This window comes from Dendronephthya gigantea, unplaced genomic scaffold, assembly GCF_004324835.1.
Source record: "Dendronephthya gigantea isolate DGI-Jeju-01 unplaced genomic scaffold, DenGig_1.0 000012F, whole genome shotgun sequence".
In the NCBI taxonomy this organism is placed as follows: domain Eukaryota; kingdom Metazoa; phylum Cnidaria; class Anthozoa; order Malacalcyonacea; family Nephtheidae; genus Dendronephthya; species Dendronephthya gigantea.
The window spans coordinates 405,062-423,082 of NW_021163022.1; the positions used below are offsets into that span (position 1 = coordinate 405,062).

An 18,021-nucleotide genomic window follows, 5' to 3' on the forward strand; every position below is an offset into this window, starting at 1 on the left:
CATTTTGGTAAATTTTGACGATTTTTTTAACTGTTCAAAAACTGTCTTAAAATAATAAAAATGGCTTCACAGGACTAATATGTTTCATTTTGGATCATTTTTGGACAGTTTTTTAAAAGTTGAAATAGTGGTGAAAATTGACCAAAATGGTAAGGCTCTTACCATTTTGGTCAATTTTGACGACTTTTTGAACTTTTTAAAAACTTTCTTAAAATGCTAAAAATGGCTTCCTAAGACTAATATCTTTCATTTTAGAGCATTTTGAGACAGTTTTTGAAACGTTCAAAAAGTCGTCAAATTTGACCAAACTGGTAATGCTTACCTCTTACCATTTTGGTCAATTTTTACGACTTTTGAAACTTTTTAAAAACTGTCTTAAAATGCTAAAAATGGCTTCCTAAGATTAGTATTTTTCATTTTAGAGCATTTTGAGACACTTTTTGAAAAGTTGAAGAAGTCGTCAAAATTGACCAAAATGGTAAGGCTTATCTCTTACCATTTTGGTCGAGTTTGACTACTTTTTGAACTTTTCAAAAACTGTTTTAAAATGCTAAAAATGGCTTCCTAAGACTAATATCTTTCATTTTAGAGCACATTTGGTTGGTTTCTGGAAGAATCAAAAAGTTGTCAAAATTGACCAAAATGGTAAGGCTTACTTACTTCTTACCATTTTGGTCAATTTTGACGACTTTTTAAACTTTTCAAAAACTGTCTTAAAATGCTAAAAATGGCTTCCTAAGACTAATATCTTTCATTTTAGAGCATTTTGAGACAGTTTTTGAAAAGTTCAAAAAGTCGTCAAATTTGACCAAACTGGTAATGCTTACCTCTTACCATTTTGGTCAATTTTTACGACTTTTGAAACTTTTTAAAAACTGTCTTAAAATGCTAAAAATGGCTTCCTAAGATTAGTATCTTTCATTTTAGAGCATTTTGAGACACTTTTTGAAAAGTTGAAGAAGTCGTCAAAATTGACCAAAATGGTAAGGCTTATCTCTTACCATTTTGGTCGAGTTTGACTACTTTTTGAACTTTTCAAAAACTGTTTTAGAATGCTAAAAATGGCTTCCTAAGACTAATATCTTTCATTTTAGAGCACATTTGGTTGGTTTCTGGAACAATCAAAAAGTTGTCAAAATTGACCAAAATGGTAAGGCTTACTTACTTCTTACCATTTTGGTCAATTTTGACGACTTTTTCAAATGTTCAAAAACTGTCTTAAAATGCTAAAAATGGCTTCCTATGACTAATATCTTTCATTTTAGAGCATTTTGAGACACTTTTTGAAAAGTTCAAAAAGTCGTCAAAATTGACCAAACTGGTAAGGGATAATTAAGCTTTACCATTTTGGTCAATTTTAAAGACTTTTTTAACTTTTCAAAAATTGTCTCAAAATGCTCTAAAATGAAAGGTATTAGTCTTAGGAAGCCATTTTTATCATTTTTAGACAGTTTATGAAATGTTGAAAAAGTGGTCAAAATTGACCAAAATTGACGACTTTTTCAATGTTCCAAAAACTAACCAAATATGCTCTAAAATGAAACATATTAGTCTTAGGAAGCAATTTTTAGTATTCCAAGAGAGTTTTTGAACAATTGAAAAAGTTATCAAAATTGACCAAAATGGTAAGGCGTAACTTTACCATTTTGGTCAATTTTGACGACTTTTTTAACTGTTCAAAAACTGTCTTAAAATGCTAAAAATAGCTTTATACGACTAATATCTTTCATTTTAGAGCATATTTGGTTGCTTTTTGGAACATTGAAAATGTCATCAATTTTTACCAAAATGGTGAGGCTTACCCCCTTACCATTTTGGTCAATTTTGATGACTTTTTCAACTGTTCAAGAACTCTCTTAAAATGCTAAAAATGGCTTCCTAAGACTAATATCTTTCATTTTAGAGCATATTTGGTTAGTTTTTGGAACATGGAAAAAGTTGTCAATTTTGATCAAAATGGTAAGGCTTACCCCTTACCATTTTGGTCAATTTTTGACGACTTTTTCAATTGTTCAAAAACTGTCTTAAAATGCTAAAAATGGCTTCGTAAGACTAATATCTTTCATTTTAGAGCATATTTGGTTGCTTTTTGGAACATTCAAAAATGTCATCAATTTTGACCAAAATGGTAAGGGCTTGCCCCTTACCATTTTGGTCAATTTTGACGACTTTTTCAATGGTTCAAAAACTGTCTTAAGATTCTAAAAATGGCTTCGTAAGACTAATATCTTTCATTTTATAGCATATTCGGTTGGTTTTTGGAACATTGAAAAAGTCGTCAATTTTTACCAAAATGGTCCCCCGTTGCCCATTTGCCTGAAATTTTGCCGAAAGTCATGAAAGTATGATTTTATGCGTTCAAATATATCCTATTGATGAAAGAAGGCAATTCTATTTAGTTTTGTACAATTTCGATGTGTTTTCAACCGAATATTGGAATTTTAAAAAAATTTAATAAAATCGAGAATTTTTTCTTCGGTCCCCCGTTTCATGTTTGCCTGAAATTTTGAAATTCATAAAAGTATGATTTTATGCGATCAAATGTAGCGTTTACGTGAAAGAATGCAATTCTACTTACTTCGGCAGCATTTCGACGTATTTTTATTCGAATATTGAAATTTCCAAAAATTGACGAAAATTATGATTTTTTCTTTAGTCTTCCCTTGCCGATATGCCTGAAATTTTGAAATTCATAAAAGTATGATTTTATTTCTTCATATGTAATCTTTTCATGAAAGAATGCAATTTTACTTTCTTCGGCAGCATTTCGACGTATTTTTATTCGAATATTGAAATTTCCAAAAATTGACGAAAATTATGATTTTTTCTTTAGTCTTCCCTTGCCGATTTGCCTGAAATTTTGAAATTCATAAAAGTATGATTTTATTTCTTCATATGTAATCTTTTCATGAAAGAATGCAATTTTACTTTCTTCGGCAGCATTTCGACGTATTTTCAACCGAATATTGAAATTTCAAAAAATTGACGAAAATCAGGATTTCTTTTTTGGTCCCTCGTTGGCGATTTGCCTGAAATTTAAATTCATTAAAGTATGATTTTATGTGCTCATATGTAATCTTTTCATGAACGAATGTAATTTTACTTTTTGAAGCATTTTGAGGTATTTTCAACCGAGTTTTGAAATTTCAAAAATTGACGAAAATTAGGATTTTTCCTTTGGTCCTCCGTTGCCGATTTGTCTGAAATTTAAATTCATTAAAGTATGATTTTATGTGCTCATATGTAATCTTTTCATGAACGAATGTAATTTTACTTTTTGAAGCATTTTGAGGTATTTTCAACCGAGTTTTGAAATTTCAAAAATTGACGAAAATTAGGATTTTTCCTTTGGTCCCCCGTTGCCGATTTGCCTGAAATTTTCAAATTCATGAAAATATGATTTTATGCGTTCAAATGTATTCTTTTGATGAAAGAATGCAATTCTACTTAGTTTTGCACAATTTCGACATTTTTCCTTTCGAAAAAATTTCGTGACAGAAAAAAAATTGACAGAAATAAATTGGAGACAAGAAAAAAAATTTGGCACAAGAAAAAAATTGACAGGAAAAAAAATTTGGAAACAAGAAAAAATATTGACAGAAGAAAAAAAAATTGTACAGAAATTATTTGAAATAAATAAATTGTACAGAATCATTGTGACGATTGCCGTATTCGACATATCATATATTTAATTAAATTACAAGTTTAGAATAATGTAGTGATATATGTACAAGCCATGATATATGTAAAAGCTACTAGTGATATATGTAAAAGGCATGCAGTAGTGATATAGTGATATATATAAGAGAGCCACTAGTGATATATGTAAAAGGCATGCAGTAGTGATATAGTGATATATATAAGAGAGCCACTAGTGATATATGTAAAAGGCATGCAGTAGTGATATATATAAGAGCCACTAGTGATATGTGTAAAAGGCATGCAGTAGTGATATAGTGATATATATAAGAGCCACTAGTGATATGTGTAAAAGGCATGCAGTAGTGATATAGTGATATATATAAGAGCCACTAGTGATATATGTAAAAGGCATGCAGTGGTGATATAGTGATATATATAAGAGCCACTAGTGATATGTGTAAAAGGCATGCAGTAGTGATATAGTGATATATATAAGAGCCACTAGTGATATGTGTAAAAGGCATGCAGTAGTGATATAGTGATATATATATAAGAGCCACTAGTGATATATGTAAAAGGCATGCAGTGGTGATATAGTGATATATATATAAGAGCCACTAGTGATATATGTAAAAGGCATGCAGTAGTGATATAGTGATATGTATAAGAGCCACCAGTGATATGTGTAAAAGGCATGCAGTAGTGATATATAGTGAATTATGTAAAAGACATGCTGTAGTGATATAGTGATATATGTAAAAGGCATGCAATAGTGATATAGTGATATATGTAAGAGCCACTAGTGCTATATATGTATTATTAAAAAGGCATGAAGTAGTGATATAAGTGTAAAAGGCAATAGTGATATAGTGATATATGTAAAAGGCATGCAGTAGTGATATAGTGATATAAGTAAGAGCCACTAGTGATATATATGTATTATTAAAAAGGCATGAAGTAGTGATATATATGCCAAAGGCAATATATAGTGATATATGGTACAAAGCATGCAATAGTAATACATGTAAAATCAAGCCAGTAGTGATATATGTAATTATGTAAATTAAGCCAGTAGTGATATATGTAAAATTAAGCCAGTAGTGATATATGTAAAAACTAGTAGCCTAGCTAGTGTAGGTAAAAGTTAGACCCAGGTAGTAGTGATATATGTAAAGGCAGTAGTCGGTGCCATCTTCAACTCCCAAAGGTTAAATTTCAATAGCTGTACATGCATCCTAGCTATAAGTAGTAGAAGTGCCATCAACAAGCATCCGAGTAGCACATTCGCCTGCATGGTGAAAATCTCCCAGATACCTGGAGATTATCTTGGAAACAGAAGCTAAACGCAGCGATACGAAATTCAACAAACGATGCGGTTTTGGAAACATACTTTGTCATGCACCGCTACAGGAGTGCATGCATGCCTTTTAACCAAGGGCTGTCCCCTCGCATCGTTCCGGTGTCCCTGGCAGTATATATATATATATATATATATATATATATATATATATATATATATATATATATATATATATATATATATATATATATATTATATATATATATTAATATATATTATTAATATATATATAATTACACATAGAATATATATACACATAGACTACACAATAAATAATTCTAGTGATAATAATACCTGAGCTAAAGGCGAAAGTATTATTCAATCAAATGCTGCGTTATACAATTTTACAATTTGAAGCTTTATAGCTACATCAGTCATAGTCTGGAAGCTCGGCCAATGTCTACAATGTCCATGAGCTGAAATTTCAGCGAGATTTTAGTACTGTAAATTTCAACTGAATTTCATGAACTGTGTAAAACACTATTTAAGTTCAAATGAATGGATTAAAACGCGCGAGATTTGGACAAATTTCACACCAGAAGGCACTCGCATTATCATTGAGAAATGCCGATGTGCAGAACAGACTTGAATTCCATTTTAACTATAGCACCCATGATAAACATTAACACAGACAGAACAAAACATTTAGGCGAGTTTCCAGACCAAGCATGGCTTAGCATGTCTCCGGTTGAAAAGGAAACAGGTACAGTTAATATTTAAGTATACCCTAAATTGGGTAATGCCATCGCATCGTCTTTGTTTTCGACCCCAGTTTGCGGTTGAACAGTGGATCTATGACGACGAGGTCTTTTAATCACGATAACCAAAGCGCCAATAAGAATCAGGCTGAGGCAACCGACCCCAACCAGAGAACCAAAAAGTGCACTGCTGGCACCAGATTTACCTGAAGAATAGTTAATTTATATATTGAGCCCCATTTTTGGTAGGGTACCCAAAAATAATATACGGATGTAATTGTAACTGCCCAATCAATCTCTACCAGTACAAATTTATCTCTTTCTACTATGTTCAATTTCAGTTTGGTACGGATAAAATTGGCATTGATGGAATTTAGACTACCTGAATATAGATGGTCAAAATTTCATCCGTAGCAGACCTAGAATTTGTGCGGTGTAAATAGGGGGCTCAGTTGATACATATTTTCTACTCTTTGGTGTGACATGATCCTACCTCCAGAGTTCTTGTCAGTTGATTCCTTTCCATACATCAATGGACCAAATGACAGCGCATATTTTTTTGATGCATCATCTGATGGTTCGTCGACAGCAGCGCGACGAACTCGTCGCGGACATGAAGTACTTCGGGAGCAGGTGGAGTTAGAATCATATCTGTAACAGACAACAAGATCGCAGTGGAGGTAGACGAACCGATGTTGTGAGAGAAAGCGAAAAGCCTGGATACTGAAACGTTGTACAGAACTCATCCCGTATGTATAATGCCGGATCGTCTCATCTTTATCACAACTAAAATGAAAGGATGTTGAATGAGAATTTTAACCTGGTAACAAAGTTACAAATAAATTATTGGCCCAATATATACTAAAGACTTAGGACGGATTATCCGCCTAGTCGAAGTATATGTAGACGAATATGTTAAACGAAACTGAATCGCGCGTTTAGAAAGTGCGCGGAAAATGGTAACGAATGTGGATGGCATGTGCATTCAACCGCTAAAAGAAACTTACCCGTCATCAATGAAGACATACTGTGGAGTATCATAAGGTCTGTTCGTAGGTGTAGCTCTACACGTCTCTGCGCGCACGACAAGATCATAGTTGCTCGTGTTTAAATAATATTGAATATAAAGATTATCTGACAGTGATTTGACAACTGGATAGTCTTGTGAAGTGTATGAATCACGATAATTCCTGCTTCTGAAAACATCCATTGACAGAGAGAAATTGCCTTTTCCACCTTAAAAAAGTTTTTTAATGTAATATAGTTGTAATTAGATTTTTTCATCACACTAAACACGGCTAAAATGGGTACCTACTACCGTAACAATTTCACCCGTGCTTGGCCTTTGTATCGCTTAACACGGATAATATTAGGTTCGGGTATATTCGTCGTTTTGAAACATCCAGGGTGTTGATTTCGGCAAAACGCATATGCAAGAGCTTTTGGGTGGGACAGCCTAATGAAGACATGGATGCAGTATCATGCGGTAGTATAATAACTTCGTATAGTATAGATGTTTTACTGACATATACTTACTCAGAACAACGAGCGTTCTTTCTTTTGCTGGATCAAAACTGAAAGATCCAACAGTACGTTTTCGAGGAAATGAACATGTCATGTTGGCTCTGAAGAGGTAATTTCTTGTGATAACACCAGAGCCACTATAACTCTGTTCTACCTCAGACAGAGAGTTGCTAAAATAGAGGGTTTGATCGTCTTTTGTGACCACTGTTCCACAACCAGTAAGCTGAGTTTTTACAATGACATGTGTTGAGTTATAGCTTGCTTTACAATAGTAACTCCGGTATTGAAGATAAAGACGACCAACATTGACATTCTTTGGAAGATCTGATCGGTGAAATACAGCTGTCATATAGTCTTTGTCACAAAACACCTGGAAATGAGATGCTAAAACAAAAAATACCAATGAGGGAGTTGTCTACATTGCGGCACAGCCCCTACCATTTTTTCACCGGGAACGTCATCTATCATTTCCGCTATCACAGAATCTATCACAATCAACATTCAGGGAAGTTCCCATTACCCCTGTTTCCATTACCTCCGCAGTTTTTTTAAAGACTGCTCACACGGGTAAAGGGAAGAAAGCCTCTATCGTTATTTCAGTATTTATCGGTCAATCGTCATCACTTACAAATTACTGTTATCATGACTACCATGCATAACCAATATAACCATCACTATACCATCGCACTACCATGAACGGTATTCCATTCCATGCTCGTGAATATAAAACTCACCGTTGCACGTTTGGCCAGACATCTTTTTGGCAAGAGATTCTAGTTGGGAAAAGTTGTCCAAGATGATAACATGTTGATCCACTGGATCTGATGCCATTTCTCTCAGTTCTTGCATAGATAATCTGTGTCCAATCCCCACACTGAATATTACAACCCCATAGTTCTTCAGTTTCAAAGCTGGTCCGCTCACCTGCCCGTTACTATACCCGTCTGTCAAGATTACTAATACCTTTTTAAACCCTGAAAAATTAGAAGAACTTAAGGCCCTTCTCAAGGGTGTGTTGGGTTCCCAAAATCACTGCCTGCTTTATCTGGAGTTACGATGTAAATTTCGTTGTATCCACTATAACACAACCAATTTCGATAGTTATGGTTATAGTTAATAAGGTAATCTAGCCAGATACATTTTACATCTTCCAATTCTTACCTGGTCCTCTGGCTCCATATCCTGTCGTAAACATAGAATTATATGCCATGTTCAAAGCCATGCTGGTGGCAGTTCCTCCGCCTGTATATCGAATTCTATCCACGGCATTATCGAACTGGCTTTTATCAGAAAAATATGTCGAAAAGCGAATATGAATGTTTGCAGAGTTCGCATACGACATCACGGAAACCCGGGTCTCTTCTTGGCTAATTTTATAAAAGTCTGTCAGATCTTTGACAAATCGTTTTATTCGTTCAAAGTTATAGTATCCAACACTGCCAGAGTTATCCAGTATAAAAGCAAGATCCAACTTCTTTTGGCATTTGGTAAAATCCCCTGAAAAACAGAATCCAAGTCTAAGAATGAACTGATGAATGGTTTAAAACAGATTGTGCAAGTAACAGTTATTATATCTACATTTCAACACCCAAATTGACAAAGTGTCAATTATTGTAAAATTGAAAAAACAAAATTTAAACCCCTCTATCAATACAAGGAATACTTTCAACAGTTAAACTTTAGTTTTTACCTTTAAAGGAACCATATGCACTCGATTTAGCTGAAATGAAAAAAAAGTTGCAAATATGAAAATTATTTTTGAAGACAGGAATGAATTACATGTTTAACTGACTACACATGTTACGATATTTAAATCAATCTGATCTTGTGCATGCTTTGCTGGACCAATATTTTTCTTAATATTGATTGCAACCTAAAACATGCATACATTACCTTCAATTATGCTTGAAGTCGGAGTTGGGTCTATAGAGCTTGATGGTCCTGTACACGATAAAAGACGTTTGTATATCATATTTCGTTTCCAGTTATTTGATCATGAATGGGTGTAAGATTAAAATTTGATTTAATTTGAATACTACAAATCATTTGGAAAACATGCCACTCTGTATAAGTTTATTTTTTGCATCTAGGTTTCTCTTTTCTTGATATTATACGAGACATTTTCACGAATATACTGTTTGTTTCAAACAGAAAGGTATATCTAGGAGATTGGAAAATACGGTATGGATACAGAACAGCAAAATATAAAAAACAAGCCGGAAATATATTATAGTGAGCAACATGAGTTACATGAGATTTGATTCAATATATATGATCTATTTACATATGTAAATTACAAGGTCGTAAGGATAATGACGGATAGGAAGGTATAAGATAGTACATAACAAAACGCTGCAGACGAAGGGACATAAACAGGAACGATGAAAAACGCGCTACAGAAGATTAGGTGGGATTGAGCTGCCCTGGATGTTAAATGAGGGTTTTAGTTTGGAAATGAGGAAGCTTTCATGCAGCGTTCTCACTTCTAAGGAAATTCCCTTATGAAAAGTTTGACTTTATCGTGGGGAGGGAGGATAGATCGCGTGAATGGCTGAACCTGCATTCTTATGCATTTAATATGTTTTTCCATTAAAAAATAAAACTATTTACATCGAAATATTTCAGCTCGGTTGTTTAATGAATAGATAATTTTGTTTTCCATTTTGAAATTATCCTGCACCCTTTAAGCTAAAAAAACGTCTTTCGAAAAACCGTTCCTTTCCATCTTTATCCGGCATAAATTATATATTCTCACCTCCATTGACTTTACATCGAACACCAGCGTCTTCACTGTGGCTACAGTCGTGAATCCCCCATCCTGGATGTCTGCATAAAAATAGCGATGACTCAGAACCTCTACAATTAACTTGATCAAGCCAAATCTGTCCAGTTCCATCGCGAACATTTCCACCCTGATAAGCAGCTTCTGCATCTTGAAAACCAAGCTGTCTGCAGACAACACGAGCATCGTTCATGTCCCAACTATCATCACAAACTGTTCCCCATCTGCCGTTATAATAAACCTCCACTCGTCCATCATTGATTGAACCTACAATTCGAATGTCTGTAAAATTGAAAAACAAAATTTAAACCCCTGTTTCAATACAATGAATACTTTCCACGTGCAGTTAAGCTTTAGTTTTTACCTTTAAAGGAACCATATGCACTCGATTTAGCTGAAATGAAAAAAAGTTGCAAATATGAAAATTGTTTTTGAAGACAGGAATGAATTACATGTCTAACTAACTACACATGTTACGAGTATGTTATATTAAAATTAATCTGATCTTGTGCATGCTTTGCTGGACCAAGATTTTCCTAATACTGATTGCAGCCTAAAACATGCATACATTACCTTCAATGCTTGAAGTCGGAGTTGGATTTATAGAGCTTGATGGTCCTGTACACGATAAAATACATGCGTATATCATATTTCGTTTCCAGTTATTTGATCATAAATGGGTGAAAGTTTAAAATTTGATTTAATTTGAATACTACAAATCATTTGGAAAATATGTCACCTTGTAGCTATGAGTTTATTTTTTGCATCTAGGTTTCTCTTTTCTTGATATTATACGAAATCGGCATTTTCACGAATATAATGTTTGTTTCAAACAGAAACATATATATAGGAGATTGGAGAATACGGTGTGGATACAAAACAGCAAAATATAAAAAACAAGCCGGAAATATATTATAGTGAGCAAAAAAGCCACTAACGGCAGAGAGACAATTAAGGGGAGATTCTGTTATATTTCCGCGCGTTTTTTGGCGGAAAAACAATAAAATCATGAAATCTTTTCGGCGTACCACTCATTTAAAGTTCATTTATGTTAGCTTTATATTCCTTAGATTGTGTAGTGGACAACGTTTTGAACATAATTTGATGTTTTTTAATGTGCTTTAAAGAGCGACGTAAATCCGTTTCCCTCTGCGATATTCTTTCACACAAATTTTTAGAAAAATTTTCGTGCATGCCGCATGCTGCACTAATAAATAGCTACATACCACAGTTCCACGACCATTCATCGCTACCATCAGAGCATTCTCTCCAACCATTACAAAGATAATATCGATGAATACATTGGTAACCATTATTACATCTGAACTCCCAATACCGACATATAGTTTGTGATGCTTAAAACATAAGAATATAGATGCAAATGTAATTACGCGTCTCTTTAAAACCAGTTCCCCATTAGATTCCAAGTACATGATTATTCTGAAAGTTTCATTCCTCTCCACGGCTTATTTGCGTGGAAATAAAACAAAATAATGCACTATTCACTGGTGGCTGAATTAAAAAATACTGCGAGTATAAATATAAGGGAAAAGGGATGTTTTAGTACTTGAAAGAGGAAGTCAGAAGTATAATGAAGCAAAGAAAAGTGACGGAGAAATTATTAAAAATATGAAAAATAGTTAGTAAAAACATCTTACTATACAGACCTGTTGACGAGGGTTGAATTAGCGTGCTGTTTTCTCTCACTATATAATTTAAATAAAAAAACCCGAGATGTTAATGTTTTAGTACTTGAAAGAGGAAGTCAGAAGTATAATGAAGCAAAGAATAGAAATTAATAAAAAATGAAAAATAGTTAATAAAAACATCTTACTATACAGACCTGTTGACGAGGGTTGAATTAGTGTACTGGTTTGGGTCACTATATAATTTAAATGAAAACAACCTTAATTAAAAAGAATTCTTATGATAAATATGAGAGCCCAACATGTTACATTTAAGAATGCCATCAAAACAATTTAGAGTATAAAATATTATATTTGTAGCGTTTCGTCTTTGACTTAAGACACCTTCAGACTAATTATACAAAATTACATGAGATTTGATTCAATATATATGATGGGACATATATATGTAAGGACAATGACGGATAGGAAGGTATAAGATAGTACATAACAAAACAGTGCAGACGAAGGGACATAAACAGGAACGATGAAAAACGCGTTACAGAAGATTAGGTGGGATTGAGCTGTCCTGGATGTTAAGTGAGGGTTTTAGTTTGGAAATGAGGAGGCTTTCATGCAGCATTCTCAGTTCTAAGGAAATTCCCTTATGAAAAGTTTGACTCTATCGAGGGGAGGGAGGAATAGTTAATATATTATTTTCAAATGTTCTTTGTCTCAGGTTATTCAAAACAACCTTCCCCACAGTTAAACCAATGCATATTTAAATTGTGAGAGCACTGCTTTTATGAATCATTAATTCATTATTGTCAGAACATGAAGAAAGAATTCAGTTAAATCATCAAAGTCGGCAGAGTGCCCTGCAGAGATTATGTGGGACTCCTTGGGAAATTATGCTGGACATAACTGGACTATATAACGATTTTCCAGTTATAGGGGAAATTCCAAAGTGTTCCGATACTTCCGATAGTTTATTAAAACGCTTGGCACAGATAAAGTTAAATATAAATACATACCACAGTTCCACGACCATTCATCACTTCCATCAGAGCATTCTCTCCGACCATTACAAAGATAATATCGATCAATACATTGGTAACCATTATTACATCTGAACTGCCAATACCGACAAACAGTTTGTGATGCTGAATAATATAATTAGACAATTACACAGTTATTAGTTAGGTCTTTTAAAAGAAAAAGCAAATGAAAGAATGGTGACCAAAGAGCAGCGGCTCTTTTAGCTCTTTCGATGTTTGACAGCTTGTATTTCTACTTATCACTTGACACTTGCTCGTAAAAATATAATTCAAAAATTCCCACCCACTATATATAGAGAGCCGGACTACACACACCTGTTGACGAGGGTTGAATTAGTGTACTGGTTTCGCTCACTATATAATTTAAATGAAAACAACAGTGTCAATCTTAATTAAAACGAATTCTTATGATAAATATGAGAGCCCAACATATAACATTTAAGAATGCCATCAAAACAATTTAGAGTATAAAATGATATTATTATATCGTCTTTGACTTAAGACATCTTCAGACTAATGGTATAAAATTACATGAGATTTGATTTAATATATATGATCGATTTACATATGTAAATTACAAGGTCGTAAGGATAATGACGGATAGGAAGGTATAAGTTAGTACATAACAAAACAGTGCAGACGAAGGGACATAAACAAGAACGATGAAAAACGCGTTACAGAAGATTAGGTGGGATTGAGCTGCCCTGGATGTTAAGTGAGGGTTTTAGTTTGGAAATGAGGAGGCTTTCATGCAGCATTCTCAGTTCTAAGGAAATTCCCTTATGAAAAGTTTGACTCTATCGAGGGGAGGGAGGAATAGTTAATATATTATTTTCAAATGTTCTTCAGTTGTCTCAGGTTATTTAAAACAAACCCCCCCCACAGTTAAACCAATGCATATTTAAATTGTGAGAGTACTGCTTTCATGAATCATTAATTCATTATTGTCAGAACATGAAGAAAGAATTCAGTTAAATCATCAAAGTCGGCAGAGTGCCCTGCAGAGGTTATGTGGGACTCAGTGGGAGAGTATGCATGCTGGACATAACTGGACTAGATAACGATTTTCCAGTTATAGGGAAAATTCCCAAGTGTTCCGATACTTCCGATAGTTTATTAAAACGCTTGGCACAGATAAAGTTGAATATAAATACTCACCACAGTTCCACGACCATTCATCACTTCCATCAGAGCATTCTCTCCGACCATTACAAAGATAATATCGATCAACACATTGGTAACCATTATCACATCTGAACTGCCAATGCCGACAGATAGATATTGATGATGCTGAATATGAAAATAATCGAGAAACATTGGTTTGTAGGTGGCTGGGAGGTTTTACCTATTTTCTGAACCAGCCGTTTTTCGTGGCCATTTGCGGCGAGCAGAATGTTACTTATCAATAAACGTTTTGATATAGATTTAGACAAATATGTTAGCGATAACAAATTTATTGAAGAACGACGTTTCGAAGTCATCTTGACCTCATTTTCAAGTTCAAATGATTCTTGAAAATGAGGTCAAGTTGACTTCGAAACGTCGTTCTTCAATAAATTTGTTATCGCTAACATATTTGTCTAAATCAGAATGTTACTGTTAGTATTATTACTCGAATAAGAAAGATGTTTTATTGTTTGAAAAATAAATGGCGATTAAAACTGTTTGAGTGAGAAATTACTGTATTACAAACTTTGCTAGATGGAACTACGACTATTAATAATAGAAGTGTGAATGAACAATTAAGTTCTTTAAAGGAATCATGGGAAATGTAATGAGAACCGGCCGAATACGATTGGTCGGCAAATCTCGACAACGCTGATTGGTCAGCAAATGTGGGCAATGCGAATTGACAGTTAAAATTAATCAGTAAATGAAAAAATATCTTTCGGTTTCAGCAAAATGTGGCCAACCGAAGATTCTGGAAAAAGCTAAAAATTTATTTAAATTTAATTTAAGTTGCCTATATACAACTGTTCATCTTATAGATATAGCCTATATATTGATATAGAAATTTGAATTTTGTACCCTATTTTTAATTGTCTACTTTGTCGATTTAATAAGATATTTCCAAAAATGCGGTTTCAAAAAAATTCATCTTCAATTTTCAAAATAATAAGTTTACGAAAGCAGCCGAAAAAAATTCAAACCTTCGCAAAATAGTTTTAGTCAGTCATGCATAAAAAGATCAATATAAAAAGATCGTCGGATCGGCCCGTGTTTATAAGTAAGCTTGTCTGAAAAGCTTGGCCTGCCTAAAGTTTGTTGTTCTTGTTCTTGATCTTGCAGAGTTTTTTTAGCTATACTAAAATAAAATTAGTATACATCAAGCCAAATCGAGCAAATACTTATAATTACGTACCAATGGGAGTTCCTTGAATGAACGAGGAGTTTTGTGGATACCATTGATGCCATGCCCCTATACGAGACACGGAGAACATTATCAACAAAAACAGAATAGTAAGTCGCATTTTGCACAACTAAATCATGCTACAACTAGATTCACTTTTGAATTTCTTTTTTCCAACGGCAACTGGTTCAGACCTCTGTGTTCAGATTTCGTGATATGACGAGATCTTACGGATAGCATACATATATAGCCGAGTGTTTTTTAAATATTAATAACGCCTTGTAATTAAATTTTTTACTGTAGAGAAAAATTTCATTTAAAATTTAAGTAGTCATTTGTCAAACATGATATTAATTTTTGTACTTAACGTTTTGTTTCGTGGTAACGGTTGATCCCTCGTCACGACACTTTCGTTTGACTTTATGGAGAATGTTTCTTTGCAAATTCTTATTATTTGATAGATTTCGGGTATAATTATTTCGACCTAGCTGTTCCGATAGCAATCACGCATCATGTGAAAGCTACACTCGCTTGAACTCTTTCACTGTGTGATTAGCACCAATCACCATCCATGCATCAACACTTGAGTTTAACAAACAACAGTGGCAGTGCAGAAAGTGAAGGGCGTTAAACTGATAGCACACTAGAGAGTTACTAAAATATAGTTTCAGGATACACGAACAATATTCTGTGCACAAAATGGAATACTTATAAGTCTTCTTTTCTACCGCAATTTTGCGATTCAGAAAATAGATTTTTTCCCATAATTTTTCTGTCAGCTGCATGGCCCCATGCAATGCAGTGTATGTTCATAATATACCCGTTATTAATATTACTTTGCCTCTAGGCAGGACATATATCCCCGAAAACATTTTTTTGGCGCCGAAAACAATTATAACTGTGATTAAATCTTTTTCGGAATTTCAATTAAACTTTCAAGTTTCTATTAATTTAGAAAAAATCTGATTTATCTTTATTTATTTTCTTCGATTCAGCCAATCACAATGCAAGAAAAACTGCGTGGGTTGGTTTCAAAACAATGTCACACGCACGCAATTTCCCTTTTGTAAATCTATCAGTTGGGTTAATTGTGTTTTCCGGCTTGAAGTCCAAACATTAGCTATCGCCGCAGTATCGGAGTATAAATTCGTGTAAACATTGGATATCATGCACTAATAAATTTTCTATAAGCGGTGTCTAAACATCGGATGTTCGTCTCTATTGTGACGTTATGTTTAATGCAACTGTAGCGTATGCTCTGCCATGTAATTGCCATGCTCTGCCATGTAATGGACACTTCCCGAATTTGCTTCAGAGTACACATAAAACAATAGCTTGGAAACGAGGCGATGGCAATGCAATGTATTGTTAGCGGGAGGGTTTTCATTGCCCGAGAACTAATTCGGGAAGGTTCTATTGCATTTGTGCTTATTACAATAATAATAACTTATTATTGCGCTGTAAGTTTGAGTGTATTTGCATAATAAATACATATCATCAATCGTCCACATAATATCTGAGACAAAAATTTTGCGATAATTTTTTCAAAATCCATACTTTTGAAATATACTATACCCTTACTGTTTCCATACTATACCATTTAAGAAATAGAAAACATTTTCCGTATTTCTATACAGTTATAGAAACATGCGTGGGAGTTTGGGAGAACGAGAAATAATCAGTGAAATAATAATATAGCGTTATTTTGAGTTATATATATATCATTACTCGTGATGGGCATGAATCGTTGTGTTTTTATAACAAATATTGTAATTAAATTTTCTCAGCGACACCAAACGTATGGACATATATAATTAATTTTTATAATAAGAATGTTGAACTAAAGTCTTCGGTTAAATTACTGTTGTTAACTGGGTCCTGTTCGACACAAGAAGGTTAGGTTAAATTTGAGGCAGATTTTTTGCTCACTGTGCATATATCCAGTGGCGTAGCTGCTATAATTGCATGTTGTTAAATATAATTGTTGATGGGGGGGGGGGGGGGATATTAATATCAGTTCATTTTAATGAATATATGATATTTATGAATATAGCCTCCCTCAATTATCGTTGCTACATTGCTACGCCACTGCATGTATCTATACGTGTATTATCGATATTGCTATTTATATAAATACTTCTTATAGAAATTGAGATATACATGTGTCTGTCAACAAGAGGTCACACTGCATGTCCAAGTTACAAAACCTGAATAAACATCTAAGAACGTGCAATGTTCAGTGTTGGGACATGCATTTGCACAATTCCTGATAGCGCTGATAGGGATTAAACATTAACGGTGTCTGAATACCTTTTTGTCCTATAATAAAATACATTTTACACATATAGATTATAGTATACCGCAAATATAGTTAACTTACCTGCTGCGATGATCAATTGCTTTAGTTCTTACATCAACGGTTTAGTTCTACATTTTTAAGTATAAAGTAAATTTAACTCAGTGCAACGACAAGTGTGATCATGCACGCCGCACGCGTGTCTCAAAAAAACGAAAACTGTTGAAATCACCCATAACAATGCAATTGTTAGAGTTTGAATGCCTAAGCACTCAGTTGGGACTCGCAGGTGTATAAATGTTTGCCATGCATACGCATTTTGTATATGATGCGGTAAAATTTGCTTGTACACAAAAATAATATTTATTAACAATATTTACAATTTACAAAATATGGATAGCAATATTTAAATGTGCATCTCAAGGACCATAACTTTCGACATTTCCCCTTTCTCTAGCAGCACAAAGTATTCAGCATTTTATAAGCTGCATTAAATCCCTACGGGCTGAAATTCGTGAGCACAGCATTCAAATTTTAACAGAGAGTGTTTTTAATAGTTTTCGGGTTTTTTTGAGACACTGTATAGGACAAATACAATAAATTTCAAAAACACAAAAATACAAAACAAAATTAACAAACTCTGAAGTCCCAAGAGTGAACACTATTATTGTTGTGAATAACACAAC

General features: G+C 33.8%; 2 protein-coding genes across 2 annotated transcripts; both read right to left on the reverse strand.

The window, feature by feature from the left end:
• Positions 1–5,268: 5,268 nt before the first annotated feature.
• LOC114519172 (ZP domain-containing protein-like) lies at positions 5,269–8,595 on the reverse strand. Its single transcript, XM_028539255.1, has 6 exons — positions 8,386–8,595; positions 7,959–8,198; positions 7,237–7,608; positions 6,708–6,936; positions 6,194–6,486; positions 5,269–5,906 (listed from the first exon to the last, which is right to left on the reverse strand). The coding sequence occupies exons 1-6, from the start codon at positions 8,564–8,566 to the stop codon at positions 5,719–5,721; spliced, it is 1,503 nt and encodes a 500-aa protein (XP_028395056.1). The 5' UTR covers positions 8,567–8,595; the 3' UTR covers positions 5,269–5,718.
• A 308-nt stretch (positions 8,596–8,903) lies between these two features.
• Positions 8,904–15,248, reverse strand: LOC114519006 (antigen WC1.1-like). Its single transcript, XM_028539063.1, has 12 exons — positions 15,052–15,248; positions 13,848–13,979; positions 13,005–13,043; positions 12,666–12,794; positions 11,850–11,888; positions 11,674–11,712; positions 11,233–11,361; positions 10,580–10,624; positions 10,371–10,400; positions 9,980–10,288; positions 9,118–9,165; positions 8,904–8,944 (listed from the first exon to the last, which is right to left on the reverse strand). The coding sequence occupies exons 1-12, from the start codon at positions 15,158–15,160 to the stop codon at positions 8,904–8,906; spliced, it is 1,089 nt and encodes a 362-aa protein (XP_028394864.1). The 5' UTR covers positions 15,161–15,248.
• Positions 15,249–18,021: the final 2,773 nt, after the last annotated feature.